The sequence below is a fragment of the Cricetulus griseus genome, chromosome 6, assembly GCF_003668045.3.
Source record: "Cricetulus griseus strain 17A/GY chromosome 6, alternate assembly CriGri-PICRH-1.0, whole genome shotgun sequence".
Taxonomy (NCBI): domain Eukaryota; kingdom Metazoa; phylum Chordata; class Mammalia; order Rodentia; family Cricetidae; genus Cricetulus; species Cricetulus griseus.
Genome location: NC_048599.1, coordinates 112521700 through 112534653, shown reverse-complemented (window position 1 = coordinate 112534653; position 12954 = coordinate 112521700). Strand labels below are relative to the sequence as shown.

Sequence of the window (12954 nt, the reverse complement as noted above, 5' to 3'; positions counted from 1 at the left end):
TTACAATTGCCCCAGACAGACAGCTGAATTGGTTAGATTCTTTTCTTAGAAACACCCAGGTGTTCCCACAAAGAGCCACAGGTTGGGAAGGTGGCTGTACCAACTCCATGTTGGAGGCCCTGAAAGACCCTCAGTGCTGCGCTGTCCACCACTTAAAGAACTTAAAAGTTCCTTGTGGGTTTTAATCAAACACTTACTTCTGGACAACAGAAACATATCATTCTCTTGACATTATTCCTGCCCATTCAATTAACTTGATATTGGATGAATGGGAATCACAAGGAAAGCTTGCAGCTAAACTGCTTCTTAATTTTGAAGAAGAAATAACAGGATGAAATAAGGATGGTCTTCCCAGCAAATATGAGGCACCCTTGTGAATTATGTGGAACGGCCTCAAAATGTCCTTTATCTTGGCAACCAATACACAGAAAATGCTTTCTTAATAGTTCCTAAATCTTTTTATCCTGAAAGACAGACTAGTCCCTTTTAAGTTTTTTTTTTTTTTTAACTTTCCAAATTATTTTTGCTTTCTTTAAAAACAGGAAATCATGATTCCTCCCAGGTTCGTTTGAATGGACACAAATTGTTTCTAAAACAAGCAATTTCTTTCCTTCTGTTTGGCAACTGCAGACAGTAGTTATGTCTTTTTTTTTTTTTAATATTGTGGAAGATTTTACTTTCCTTCGAAACCTCTAGGCTAGGTAGGCCTCCTTGGAGAAACATCTGATGTTAATCTGGATGTTGTTGTGCCCTGGTAAAGCTAGAAGAGCAACACAGAAAGGCCCTTTGTGGTCAGAAACCAAGACAAGCAGGGCATTGTGAGACAATGGGGGCAGAGGCAGCACCAGGAACAGGTAGGGCTTCTGTGTCACTGTGAAGTCTAAAAGAGATCCCACAATAGGTTTAAGTACACAACTTAGTTTGGATCTTACTGAATGCCCCCAGTTTTAGTATGGCAATGCTGAAGTAGTCTTAAAAGTTGTAGATTTTCTAATTAAAGATTTAGTCTCTACCTTCATAAACCCAGTCAGTTATCCCATTATATATTCCATCTTCTCTTCCTGTCGACGTGATCCTCTGACTAGGTAAATGTGGTTCGATTTTAACGTAAATATCATTCTTCCAAACATATGCCTAAAGGGATGAAAAAAAAACATATTGATATCAGTAATCTCATTACAGCATGTTTAATCTTGGAATCTTAACATACTACTCAAGTAAGAGAATAACCACAGAGAGTATGATTAAGTAGGAACCTCATTCTTAAATTATAGGTACACATTCTATAATCTTGAAATAATAATAAAAATCCCTAATATGTTGAGATATTAGGCTTGCAGCTGTCACTATATGGAGGAAGAAGTGTCTGTAAAGACCTAGCACAACCTACACAGGATGATGTATGTTTGTTTCTCTTGCTTGTGATGTTAATGGAGGGAATGTACCTGCATTCCCGGAGAGGGAAGTGCAGCTACAGAAAAACATCCCATCTTGTTATTTAAATTCTTTTGTGCTTTTAATATTCTTCTAAGACCATAGAACATCTACAGTGATTTTGAAGAGAGACTCAAAAAATACACAATTAAGGAGAATGAAAGAGTTTCATAAACATTGTTTGCTAGTGAATGAGCAACTTTCTAATAGATGTCTAGAACATTTAATGATTCTATTTTGTTGGGCTCACAAAATATTGTTTGGGACAATGATCTTATATTTCTAATATAATAAATGAATGGGCTTTCAAATGTCTACTTTATACTAGGGTGAGTAGCATCTGCCTACGAAAGATTACAGCCATCTATGGGGCCTCTGGTAGTTCAGTATTTATCCCTAGCATATGAATGGACTTTGGGAGCCCATTCCACACAGAGGGATACTCTCTCAGCCTAGGCCCTGCTCCAAATGATATGACAGATTTTAAAGATGCCCCATGGAAGGCCTCACCCTCCCTGGGTTGGGAATGGGGGTCCATGGGGGGAGGGGAGGGAGAGGGAACTGGGATTAATATGTAAAACAAGCTTGTTTCTAATTTTAATTTTAAAAAAGAAAAGAAAGATTACAGCCAAGCTTTCTCTGACAGCAGGAGAAATTTACTAACCAATTTATGACCTTCTTGTGACCATGTGATCCACTGTGTGTTATTTGGAATCCTCTCTTCTGTGATCAGCTGTCTGGAGAAAAGGTAAGAGGATGTATTGCCAAATGAATAACTCCCTGAGAGATATCCCTTATAACTACATTAGGAAAGCTTGTAGTCTTCATGCGGGAATCACTGACCTTTTATCCAAGTCATAAACACTATATGAAGCTGTGTAGGAGTGCCTCCATTGCTGTAAAAGAAAATAGACCTCTCAGGCTTCTCTGATTCTGATAGGCTGGCCATTTGCTCAAGATGACAGGAATGCTTACATGTTACTGAATAAATTTCAAATTTCATCACATATTATCATTCCTTAAATTCTTAGAATTTCATAATTGAAAATATCCTTGAAATCATCTAGTAGAAAGTAATGGAGAATTTATTCACTCTTGTGTCACCTCCTCCAAGGACCTTCCACATGATCTCTGTACTCCAAAGCGTCAGTTTTGATATTGAGTGATACTATTCTGAGAATAGTACAATAAGGGTGCTTGCTTAGAAAAACTCAAATTTTCACTTTTTGCCACATCACTACTAAAATATTTAGATTTTTTTTTTACTCTGTTGGTGGTGGTATTGAGGACACATACTTAAGGCTTTGTACAATGATAATGAAAATATCTAGTGTTGTAATTTTTAAAGCTATCTTGGTATATATTTTAAAGTAGGTACATGTGTGTCTTTAATTTTAAGCAATCAAGCAGTTGAAAATGAAAGCAAACTAAATCCAAGGTACCTAAAAGAAAGGAAACAATACAGTAAGACCAGTATGAAATAGAAAGCATATAGTGGTAAAAATCAACATGGTCAAACGTTGACTCTAAAAGACATAAAAATTTGATACAGTTAATGTAACAGAAAAGTAACATAACAGAATAAGAAGTCACTATCACAAATGAAAAATGAGACATCACAACAGACCTTATAATCATTAAGTGAATAAGAGATCATTATGAACATTTTAATAAGTCATAAAAAGTAGAAACAAGGAAAATTTTCTTGATGTAGTCTTACATCTAATAAACATGTAAAATCAATGAGTAAAAGTAACGAAAAAATGCCATATCCAAACAACTTTACAGCAAATCCCTTGATATTTAAAACCTATATACAAATGTTTACAGAAGCTTTATTCATAATTGTCTAAACTTGGAAGCAGCTAAGACATCCTTCAATAACAGGTGAATGGATTAACAGACTGTGATAGAGAATGCAATAAAATACCATCCAGAGATAAAAATAAATAGTTAGCAAGCAATCAGAGAGGTTAGTAATGGTGCGACTTCTTAGAAAAGGCAAAACTATGGAGACAGTAGTGCTTGGTGGTGGGGAGGGAAGAATAGACAGAGCACATGGGACTGTTCACAATGAGACCTCTCATCTCCATGACTCCTCCATGTTGGATACATACTGTACATTGTCACAATTCACAAAGGACCCCAATGTAAAACTGTAGACTTGAGTAAATGTTCCTGCATTTTCATAAATGTAACATCTTCAGTATAGGATGTTTATAGAGAAGACTTGGGAAAGGAGCACAAGGAAAGATATAGGGGCCTTCTGCTTACTTTCAGCAAACCTAAGGCTGTTACAAAACATAATATCTACCCATTTCAAAATACATTAGAAGGAGGACTGATGAGCAAAGGGGTCCATACCAGGCTGGTGAAACCCACAGAAACAGCTGACCTGAACAAGGGAAAACTCTTGGTCCCCAAACTGTTAGCTGGGAAACCAGCATGGGACTGATCCAGACCCCCTGAATGTGGGTGTCAGTGAGGAGACCTTGGGAATCTATGGGGCCTCTTGTACTTATCACTTATCACTTATCACTTATCACTTATCACTTATCAGTACTTATCACTACCATAGGAATGGATTTAGTAGCCCATCTCACAAACGGGTTGGCCTAGGCCCTATCCCAAAGAATAGGACAGATTTTGAAGACCCCCTATGGAAGGCCTTGCCCTTCCAGGGAAGCAAAAAGGGTATGGGATGGGTAGGGTGTTATTTGGGGGGGGGCAGGGGAGGAGGGGAGGGAGTGGGACCTGGGATTGACATGTAAAATAATTTTCTTTATAATAAAAAACTTAGCAAATAAAACTGTTTTATATGAAAAAAAAACTATAGAGCTATGACTTGGAAGGAGGAGTTCTATGGTATCACATTCCATTTCTATAGAGCAAGTAGTAACTGGAGATGATCCCTGTATATTTTTGTAACATTATATGAATTAATAGAAAATGCAGAGAGAAATAATCTAGGCTTTAGGAGGCAAAGTAAAAACAGGCAGGGGGTATGTGATGTGTAGGAGCACACCCACACATTTGTGAAAAACTGCATTTGTATGTGTACGTTGATAAAATTAAAGATACTTTTGAAATTCCTTGTGCGTGCATGTGTATTCTCCAATAGTTTCACACATAAGAAAGAGGGTCTTATTATCACTAGAAGCCAAACTACAATAAAATTCACATTTTGTCAATAAAGAGAAAATTGGCTACATGGCAGCCGTGCTGAGAAGCAGTCAGGGCTCCTAACCTTACCTACTTATCACTTCTCACCCTCCTACACCCTCATGTCAACAAGTATTTATTAAATTCCCATTCGTTGTAAGTCATACATTCCTTTCCCGAATCCTGAATTATTTCAACACACCCCATGCTTGTTTCTTGGCAATCTCAAACATAATATTTTCCAAAGCCAAAAGGTGTGGTAAAGTCTAGAAATACTAAGAAAGACTGAGATCAACTCAGGATCATGACAAAACCCTTATGAGGTATAAAATTAAATAGGTTTATCAATCTACATAGTCTATAAACACTGGTGGGCTCACCTATCAGACACTGCTCCCACTAATGGGCACCGAACAGAGCAGGGACATGAGAACATTCACTACAATAAAGAAATCACAATAAGATGTACCAAGAGCTATAACGGAGACAGGCAAGGAAAGTGTGCAACCCTAATTGGGCTCTGGATCTAGAGAGGAACCTGTGGGAAAGAGGATTCTCAGGCTGGGTTCTTAGTGGATGACTGACATGGAGAATGGGAGAAAGACTAACAGAAGCTAAAATGCAAAGACAAGTAAGGCCATGTTTAAGATCCTAAGCTCAGAATCTCCCACCCTGGAATCAAAAGTCTCTGCTTTATAAGGTCAGACAAGCTTCCTTCTAAACTTGTTTTATTTCTCAGGAAAACCAGAAAAGAACAGCAACAATGGCATGTGTGTGAGGAAGCTTGTGAAATACTTCCAAGACTGTGAAGTATGGTCGGCATGTGATAGGTATCACAGCTCCATCTCCAGAGTGTGTGGCAGTGACAGCGATGCTCGGAGAGCATCCACACAGATGGCAGGATACCTATTCACTCACTCACACAGTCAGTCACTCATTTGTCTTTATTTACAACCTAGAAATAGTGATTGAAGATGTCATGGAACAGGATTCAAAATGTACTAGATCATGCAGGGCTAAAAAGATGCAATAAAATTAGCCTTTTCTAGTCTTTTCTTTTTTTTCCCGGAGGTGTTTATCAAAAAAAAAAAAAAAAAAAAAAAAAAAAAAAAAGGAAGACACAGTCCTCTATTTGAAGCTACCCAAGAACTCAGTGTTTTTCAATGACACATGCATTCAACTAACATACTAACATATATTTCTGAAGCATCTACTATGTGGTCCAGTCCTCGAATCTGGAAGTACAGTACAAACTAGAAAACGGGGAAACTGGCAAGAACTACGGCAGGCAATAAATCAGCAAAGAAGCAGCAAAATGGTAGAAATGTTAGGAAGAAAATGAAAGAGAGTAACGTGATACAGTGATCTGAAGAGTGTGAGATAACCAGAGTGGTGGGGAGCCACGTTAAAGTGATCCAGGATAGCCTGGAAAGAAGCTAATAAAGACAGAAAACTGGAAGATGCTAGAAAAGAAGGTTCCAGCAGAAAGCAAATGCTTTGGCTCTTGCATGGGCATGTGAGTGATGCTTGAAGAAAAAGAAAGCAGAGCCCTGTGTCTCAGAAGTGAAGCAGAAAAGAGGAGTGCTGGTCAAACATAATGAGTGCAGGATAGGGTGCTTCAGACGGCAGACTGAGGTCCACACACAAAGGCTCTGTCGTACTATGTACGCTGCTGTCTTATTTTGTGTAAGGGATGTCATTGGAGGCTATAGCTTAGCACAGGTACAGCTTAACCTAAGTTATAATGTAAAGGAAACACACTGACTACTGCCTGGGTGGATAGAAGGATCTAGAAAACACAATAAATTGAAAACATCAGGGATGGAAAACACACATCACTAATGCTGATGTCTGTGTCCAGCCAGGGAGCGACATCTGGTAGTGCATCATACCACACTTGTCAATGCAGACTAAATAGTACCCTGGGCTGGGTTTTCACCCTGCTTCTGCTTTATGCTTCATGCATTCGCTTTTAACATCCATCACTGCCATCCACCAGTTTGCAGCTCTGGCTGCTTGTTGGAATAACCTACACCATTTGAAAATCCTGATAGCAAGTTAATCCCAGAAACTTGAACTGATTAGTGGCCAGATAAAGCTGGACACCTGGACTTTTACATTTTCATCAAATAAATTTGTTTGGAGGATTTAAATAAGGAGCACTAGGTTAGGCACACCAGCACATTAACTGAGAACAATGGCACAGGCATCTGATTTGATGGGTTTAGCAGAACATGGAGTCTTCTAGGCAGGAAACAGAACCCACGAGGTGGCTCCAAGGTAAACACATTGACTGAGTGACACCATCCTGAGATGGCAGATAGAGGAGGGAGTGCTGGCTTGGCCAGAGTCCAGCAGGGTTGGTCAGTGAGATAAGACCACTCAACATTATTTATCCCAGGAAAAATGTCAAGAGTAGAAATCACTGCATTTGTATTCTCTTTTCAGTATAGAGCATCTCCAGAGGTTTTCAGTCTTACCAACCCACATTAAAACTGCCTATACTTGACAGCTGTTAACAACTGTAAAAAACCAAAATGTTCAGCTAAAGTGACTGGTGACCATGGAGAGGATGCTTGACTTGATGATAACTTTTCCAAATGCCTGGGAACTCTTTGTTCCATAGGTGACTGGGAGGAGCTGAATGTTCTCAGTAGGACCTTTGTGACTAGAGGTTAGGCTTCATTCAAAACTGGCTTGAATATGGTTGGAATGTAGTCTGGGGCCTTGTTGAGACTGTCTTCCTTTGGAAGATAGGGATGTTAACATCTTTATAACAAGTACTTACTGAAGCTCATACTATGAGAAGAGGGTGACAAGGACTAGAATACTGTGTGGATAAGTCAGACACATAAAGGTACTTTAAAATCATATAAATTCCCATGATAAATTTTACTAAGCTATGTCATTAGTATTCCTAATGTATTAATTATGCCTTTTAGTACTTGAAATCATTAAAATGCATTCCTCTGAAGATAATCAGTAGATTTGTCATTTAAAAAAGAGAACATACATTTAATGCAGATTGAATGGGTTTTTCTGTCAGCAGTGTCACCAGAAATCATCCTTATATAGGCATATACTTGAAGTCAGTTAGAAAACAATGTATTCATTTTAAGATGTCATGTAAGAAGAAAGAAAATTCTTTACCTTCACATAGTTGTATTCTAAGAGAACGAACCGTCGATCGGGTGACACTGAATAATCACTTATAGAATCTCCAAAGGCTTCCTGTTGGTCAAGTGGAAGAAAGAAAACTGAATGGTTCGAATGCCCTCACTGGCCATTCACTAAGTAGAGGGAGCCCCACACATATGGATTATGCCTTGAGAATGTCCAGTCATGAAGAGATAACACAGTCACCCACACAGATGGCAGTGATGTTCAGTGGGCAATGATGACAGTTAGAAAGCCAGAGACGGAAGGATTAGCTGAACAGGTACAGTTCAGGGGCACAGAGGGAACTCTGCAAACAGGAGAGGCAGCATGGACAGCATGGGAAAGAATGTGCGCGTTTAGAGTATGTTTGAGGGCTGCAAGTAACCATAATATAGGATGGCTGTGCCAGCATGGTGGGAGATGGGAGGACATTAACTCTTAAAAATTACATCATGAACGACAAACCAAGGGATTCTTAGTATGCAAAGGTGATAGTACCATATCTACTTTGTTTATTTTTCACAAGATACTCTGGTGATATGTGCATGAGGTCAGAAGGAAATCATAAGAGGAGTTGTATCAGTCTGGTCTCCAGAATAGACAGACACACAGTGGGAATGGAAATCAGTGAGGTAGTTGACATGCAGCCTCAGGAATCAATAGTGTTGCGTAGCTAGTTATAGGGAATGGTGGGAAAGTTAAAGATTATAAAATTTCCAGAGTAAGTGGCTTAGAGATCTGAGTGATTGTTTCCAAGATTGGGAATTGAGCAAGAAGGATATGATGGCTTGAGACACTAGGACACTGAAGGGGAGAAAATGAGTTTAGCTTGATGTTCTCAATTTAATATGCCCACGGGAGCTGTGTAGGGCCTAGCAGGCTTTTGGAAAGTGAAGTTTGCATCTTGAGAGGTTAGTGTTAATGTATGTAGGAGAATCAAGCCAAGGAAGACAAACACCAGGGCCATGGAAACACATGCTCTTCCCCCAAGGAGAGCACCCAAAGTGAGAAAAAGGGGCCAATGAGTGAAGACAAAGCCTGAGGAAAACTTACATTCAAACACACAGGTAGAGGAGGAATCATCAAAGGAGATTAAAAAGTAGCCAAGGCGGGAGCATTTCAAGAAGGAGAGAAAGATCCGCTGGGCCATGTGCTGCAGAGTCCAACAGGGTGAGAAATGAATCCTCATGATTTGAAAAGAAATGAAACAGTCCCCAGAATTCCATACATGAACCAAGTGTGTGACTAAACATACAAAGGTACTGTTCGCCAAGAAAATGGAGCTGTTTCCATGTTCAGCATTGAATAGCAAGATATTGTTTTCTTGTTTGTAGAGGTATTCATAATCTAAAGAGAGAAAATTGCTAGATCAGTATTGCAAGTGGCTGTCAAACACTTCCATAAGCTAAATTTTCAAAACTTAGGCTCACACAGGGCGGGCGCATAAACATTCTATGCTGGGCAAACAGAAGCAAAGGACATTGGACTAACACCTGTCCATATGTCCATCATTCATGCCAAGCTCTCAATTCACATTGCACTCTTTACAGCAGATAGGAAAGTGAGGTTTCCCCCTGTCTGCCCCTTTGCAATTCATAATTCATTTTCTGATCTTTCTTTCTCTTCCTTTCCTTTCTCCCTTTCTTTTTCTCCTTTTTTTTTTTTTTGTTGTTTTTGGTTTGTTTGTTTTTTGGTTTTTCTGTATAGCCCTGACTGTCTTGGGACTCACTCTGTAGACCAGGCTGCCCTCAAACTCACAGAGATCCACCTGCCTTTGCCTCTGCCTCCTGAGTGCTGGACTTAAAGGTGTGTGCCTCCACTGTCCAGCTCCCCTTTCATTTCTAAAGAACAAATATTCTGCACAGAGTTTTACAAGCAAGAATTGCATATTCTCACTACCCTAAGCACTCAGCAAACCAAGTTCACTGGAATGAACACAAACATAACATTTTCATTGCATAAGCCTTACCTGATAGCCACCGCAAGGAGTAGGACTTGACTCGAAAAGTATTTTTTAAATAATCAGCTAGCAAATAAGTTCTGCGGCTATCAGCTGCCGCATCATCTGTTGGGAGGAAAATATTCAGTAAGATGCAAGTTTGGAATAAAATAATACACCTGATCACAAAATGTTAAAATGAGCTCACAGAATCCGAAACATATCTTGAAAGATTTCTGATTAGGTAAGTGGAATAAGAATTCTTCTAAGTATAAAGTGAGTATGTTCACTATTATGTAAGTGAGTTTCATGGAGAATGTCTAGACCAGCAATATCAACAGAAATGTAATGAGTGTATTTCCCAGCAGCCAAAGTTAAAGACAAAGATAATTTAATTATAATGGCATATTGTATTTAGTACAACAAGTAAAAATATTATCATTTCAGCATTAACCAGTATTTAAATATTATTAATTAGACTTTCCATAATCTTTTGTGTACTCGTTCTTTAAAATCTGGTACCTAAATTTGACTTAGAGCACATTTCATTTTAATTGTGTTCATTTCAAGTCAATAGGTATATAAGGCCAGTGACCACTGCAGGGAATGACACAGGGCCGGATCACCCTATGCTGTGGCCTTTAAGACATTTCTAAGTCCTGTTGTTCTTCAGAGACCTTTGGTATATGTTGATCACCCCCCTGAGAAATCTTGTTTCTATCACTACTCTTCCTTAAACTTGGTGGGGTCTGTGGGCTTTTATATTCTGCTGGTAGGAACCCAAATTCAAAGTCTGATATCATTTTTAAAAGTTGGAGTTCTCTCTCTCTCTCTCTCTCTCTCTCTCTCTCTCTCTCTCTCTCTCTCTCTCTGTGTGTGTGTGTGTGTGTGTGTGTGTGTGTGTGTGTCTGTGTGTGTGTGTGTCTGTGTGTGTGTGTTTGTGTCTGTGTTTGCTTGAGAAAAAAATATATATATATGACATGGATTATGAGTGAAAGTGAGATTATGCCTTACAGGAATTGGTCCCCTTCTTCCTTACCTTCCTCCATACTGGATCTGTACCAAGCACCTTTACCCATCAAACCATCTTGCCAGTCCCTGAAATAATTTTTTTATTACCTCTTTTATTTCCTTCCACTTCCGTGTAAATGACCTTGTTGATTCTTCCTGAGAAATGAGTTTCTTAGGTGTTGTGACTTTGAGTCCTCCATTGCTATCCCCCTCCATAGCACCCACCACTTTCAGCCTGGTGCTCTTGTCCTCACAATTTCCCTGGGTTTCTCTCTTGCCTCCAGGAGCACCGGAAGATCTTTGCTTGGCACTAACAGCCCTCCACTGTCTGACACCGCACTCTCTCCAGCTCATGTCCACCGCCTGCAGATGCTGTCTCATCCAGTTATGTGATCTGCCACTGAACACAGGTACCCTCTCTGGCTTGCCCACCTCTGCTCCTCATCCTCAACCATTTCCCTGTAAAGGCTTGAACTACTTTTGTTCTCTGTCTCTCAGCTCTTTCATGAGGACTTCCATTCCATCTCCTCTAACTTGCTTCTCATATCCTTTTAACTTTTATCACTTAGTGACTTGTGTTGAGAGCTAATTTTTAATTAAACTGATTCATTTATATATGTATGCAATGCATACTGGTTGCTGTCACCGACCCACCTTGTCAATTCCTACTCTTCACTACATGTCCCTTTTCCATGTCCACATCTTCGGTTTTGTGACCTAATGAGTTTAACCAGGGCCATCTAAGTGAGTGTGAATATGAAACTATCCACTGAAGCCTGATGGGCAAAGCAGTAGATGCCTATCTGAGGATAATGATGCCTCTCTTCCAGATTCCATCAGTAGCCAGGATGGGTAGGACCACATTTGTTCCTTTCTCATCCATAATTACTACTGTCAGGCCCAATCTTGTGCAAACAACTGCAGCTATGTGAGTTCATGCTTGAAATGGCTATGTCACAGCATTGTACAACCTTCCCATCTCTGTATATCCTGGATCTTTCAGCAGTGTTTCCTGGGCCTTCAAGTGTGTGGCAAAAATGTCATGTTTAAGGCTGAGCACTCAACTAGTCCCTATTCTTAGCATTTTGAACAGACAGGAATCTCTGCATTCCCCACCATGACCCTCTGCATAGGAGGAAATTCATGTCTCATACTGTTAAACCTGGTAATAAAACACATAACTGAGACAGTCACAGACCCCACTGGATAACATACTACTGTTGTTCAGTTAAACTGACATGATGGAAAACTGCCTTCTAAACATCTATTTTTATACCCATAGACCAATGCCACTCTCAGCCTTACTGACGGAAGCTTCTCTGTACCATGAACTGTGGCAGTGAGAACCATTTTTCTGCTCACTGTGCAGTTTCCTCAGTCAGGCCACATGCTTTTTTTAAAGCAGTATTGGGGGTGGGGGAGTAAGTTTTGTTTTATCTTGGTCTTGCTTCAACACCCACCCACACACGTTTTATCACTTGATGCAAGATTTCATAACACAATATTCCACATAAAGTGACTGTTTCTCCGATCCCACAGACTGATAACAAAGAACTTAATTTTTTCTCTCTGTCCTCAACTTTTTCATGTACATGGAAACCTCTACCCACAGCATCAGCTGTGCCATAGGCATTCCAGGAAGAGCTGCACTCATAGCCCTTGGGAAAGTCATTCTCTTACAGAAACTGTTCCTTCCAATGAAGTTCTTAACAGTTGTTCCTTTTGACCTGACCCAACAACGTCTTGTATTGTCCATAAAACCTTCTGCTTCCACAGATAAACTTGCTACTTTACCTTATAACTTCACTGATGTTGTTATCGGTGCTACTAATCACTAACATATGTGTTAGTCTGAAGAGACATAAAAACCCATTTGTTTTCAGTTCAACCCTGTGTATGTGTTTCCCTGAAAGTTGTGAAGATTTTTGTGTTTATGAGCAGAAAGACAGCAAATGGGCAAAACCTGCCGTTGAGTTTCCTTCAAACAAGAAGTTAAGCACTGTGCTACTGAAAATATTTTTGAAACTCCTGCAGTGGAGAGGAATGGCACAACTGGATTTGTTCACCAGTGCTCTCAATTGTTTGTGCCCATCCAGCTACTCTTTGCTACCTCAAATGTTAAGAAGCAAGTAAACACTACTGGGTATATGTATACTGCCACCAAGAGCTACTAGTCTGATATGGACACAAAACACATCCCCAAATTAATAGAAATGGAAGTATATTAACTATAGACATTCATAATTCTA

General features: G+C 39.6%; 1 protein-coding gene across 1 annotated transcript in view; it reads right to left on the bottom strand.

The window, feature by feature from the left end:
• The window catches only part of Dpp4 (dipeptidyl peptidase 4), a 76893-nt gene that overhangs the window by 43298 nt on the left and 20641 nt on the right, over positions 1–12954 (bottom strand). The window contains exons 4-9 of the mRNA XM_035447071.1: positions 9725–9820; positions 9011–9102; positions 7747–7827; positions 2278–2330; positions 2099–2171; positions 1014–1134 (exon numbers count right to left, since the gene is read on the bottom strand). Coding sequence (XP_035302962.1) covers positions 1014–1134; positions 2099–2171; positions 2278–2330; positions 7747–7827; positions 9011–9102; positions 9725–9820 — 516 coding nt within the window. The remainder of the gene's footprint in view (positions 1–1013; positions 1135–2098; positions 2172–2277; positions 2331–7746; positions 7828–9010; positions 9103–9724; positions 9821–12954) is intronic.